Raw genomic sequence first — 2,826 nt, 5'->3', positions numbered from 1 at the left:
TTTATAATATCTTATGAAATTACACTAAGATAGCATCAATAAATAGAAAACAAATAAAGAAAAAACTTAATAAATAATTAATACAGTTGTTCTTTTGGTCCCGGATTTTCTTTCAAATTCATGTTATATATATATATATACCTTGAACTAAATGAAACATGATCCGTACTAAGTATATCTCTCGTCCCACATACTACTTTTTTTTTTTCATTGGAGAAGATCATGGCCATATCTTACTAAGTATGCTTGTTTTAGGAAAGCCTAGAGCATATTTTCCAAAAAGACATGATGGAAGCCTTAGATTTCAAAAAAAATAAAAATGATTCATTGTGTAATTATGTTTTATAAATATTTCTTCACTTATTTGATACTATATTATTGATTTATTATTAAACTAAAGAATTAATAGGTGAATAACTTACTTGCTCTAATTCGATCTTGTAGCATCCAAGTGTCAAATTAATATATATTTTTACTCTTTTACGTCCCTTGGCTTGAGATAATGTTCATATGATATATATCATCATATTGTAACTATGATTGTCAGTAAATTTCTCATGGATTGTTTCTGCACAATTGTGATGTTACAGTAAAATTAAGATCATTATACTACAAAAAATTATTAAGTTTTTAGCTTTTTTCATTTTAGTAATAGTAAAATGTAAATCGATGCAATTGGGTAATTTTTCTATCAACACTAACGATATAGAAAACATACAATTTTACACTTTTTTAAGAAATTAAAATTTTTTTTCTTCCCTAATTTTTTCGAATTCATTTGTCTAATAATTTTTTTTTTCAGTCTTGCACCCATGGACGATGATGGTAACAATGATAACTACAAAACAATATATGTATGAGAAAAATGATTATCAATAGCAAAAGGTTATATTTTTTGTTATTCCATCCTTAATGGTGGCAAGTCACCACGCGTTTGATCTCAACCATATCTGCGTGTAAATTCTCCATAAATTTTTTTACATTGAAATTAGATTTTGTAATTAAAGATTCTATCCAAGTACTAATGATGTTGTTTGTCTGTCACTAGGGAAGTAAACTTGATTATTATTGGAAAAAATGGCCAAACCTACAACTGCAAAAGAATTTAGAAAAGAATTTCTTTCTGGGTTGGATACACTTGCAAAAGAAGTGAGATGCGAAGAATTGGCCATTGACATACCACTAGTCATGGAGCCATCCGAGTGGCCTGAGTGTTGCATCTACATAGTCCCCAAGAAACTTCGTGAGGTAAACAAAGAAGCCTACACTCCAAAGCTAATTTCAATAGGCCCTCTTCACCACGGCGAATATGAACTGCGTTCCATGGAAATGCTGAAACTAAAATATCTCAGGGAATTCTGTTATCGGACTAAGACATGCCACAAGGATATTGCAAGGGTCATTGAAGCAAATGAACTAAAGATTCGCCGATGTTATAAAGAGCTCTCTGACTTTGATTTTAGCAGTGAAGATTTCGTGAATATGGTTTTGTTGGATTCAATCTTTATAATTGAGCTATTCTTGAGGTCTGCTGCGATTGATGGGCTCTTTAGGAGGATTGCTGCGTGTGGAGAAGATGAAAGTTATGCAAGTGAAGAAGATGGATGCTGTAATGTAAGAGGAGATTGCATAGCAAGTAAACCATTGCTGAGGAAGCATATACGGCAAGACCTGTTATTACTCGAAAATCAGCTACCATTTTTTATTCTCGATGAGTTACACACACAATTTTCCAGGTGTGAACAAAGCAATTTTATTTCCTTTCTTAGGCTTGCCCGAAATTACCTTTTTCCCAAGAAGAAGAAAGACGTTGCACGCATTGATAAGAAGGAAGTAAAACATTTCACTGATTTGATGAGATATCCCTACTATCCATCCAAAGCTTGTACTGGAGCTGATGATGATCTTATTGAAAATCTACATAATGCAAAAAAGTTGGATGAGGCAGGAGTGGTATTCAAAAAGTCTGATGAGGCAAAGTTACTTGACATAGAATTCAAGAAAAGTTGCCTCACGAACATATTTCCTTGCTTCACTTGCTCATGGCTCTTGCATTGCTTGCCGAGCTTGAACTGTTTTCAATGCTTGGTGAATACACAAACTTTCTTAGAAGTCCCATGCTTTGAGGTACAAGACGAAACTGAAGGCATTTTTCGAAACCTCATGGCCTTGGAGCAGTGTCATTATCCAAAACAAGCTTACATATGCAATTATATTGTGCTATTGGATTATCTTATCAACACTAGAGACGATGTGGAGTTGCTTGTTGAAAAAGGGATTATCGTTAACGCCTTAGGCAGCAATAAAGCAGTTGCCATTATGGTTAACAAACTTGCCCTTGAAATTACGGAAAAGAATACTTGTTACAAACATCTAGCAGACCAAATTAATAAGTACTACAAGAATGATTGGAACCGTAATATGGGATACTTGGGAACAGTCTATTTCCGTGATATTTGGAGAGGCACTGCAACTGTTGTTGGAATCATAGTCCTGCTTGTGACTATCCTGAATTTCCTTAGGCCTTTTGTCTTCAAGAATATTTAAGTATTTTCATTGTGATATTATCAATTATTTGTTAGTTTGGCATTGCTTGTAGTTGTTTTCAAAATTGCCAGTCTATTTAGTTTGTGATTTCTTTTCCTTTCTAAAATATAGTACTTTTTATTACACATTTTCGATGTTTCAATTTTCAAACATTGTTTCACCATCCATCTAGTGTCCGTATATATATCGGCTAATCAAGTTGTGCCCACTATTCCCAAATGAAATAGTCATATCTTCTGTTCCCTAATAAAATAGTAGTTATATTAATTAAAAACACTT

The 2,826-nt window shown here is 33.0% G+C and overlaps 1 protein-coding gene across 1 annotated transcript; it reads left to right on the top strand.

The window, feature by feature from the left end:
* Positions 1–1,077: 1,077 nt before the first annotated feature.
* Positions 1,078–2,547, top strand: LOC142614667 (UPF0481 protein At3g47200-like). Its single transcript, XM_075787225.1, has one exon. It carries the CDS (start codon positions 1,078–1,080, stop codon positions 2,545–2,547), a length of 1,470 nt encoding a protein of 489 aa, XP_075643340.1.
* The last annotated feature ends 279 nt before the right edge of the window (positions 2,548–2,826 follow it).

The sequence above is a fragment of the Castanea sativa genome, chromosome 11, assembly GCF_040712315.1.
Source record: "Castanea sativa cultivar Marrone di Chiusa Pesio chromosome 11, ASM4071231v1".
Classification (NCBI taxonomy): domain Eukaryota; kingdom Viridiplantae; phylum Streptophyta; class Magnoliopsida; order Fagales; family Fagaceae; genus Castanea; species Castanea sativa.
Note: the sequence above shows the minus strand (reverse complement) of the source record. Positions and strands in the feature narration are given on the sequence as shown.

Coding starts and splice junctions, on each gene's coding strand:
- LOC142614667 (XM_075787225.1), top strand. CDS start 1,078: ATGGCCAAACCTACAACTGCAAAAGAATTTAGAAAAGAATTTCTTTCT.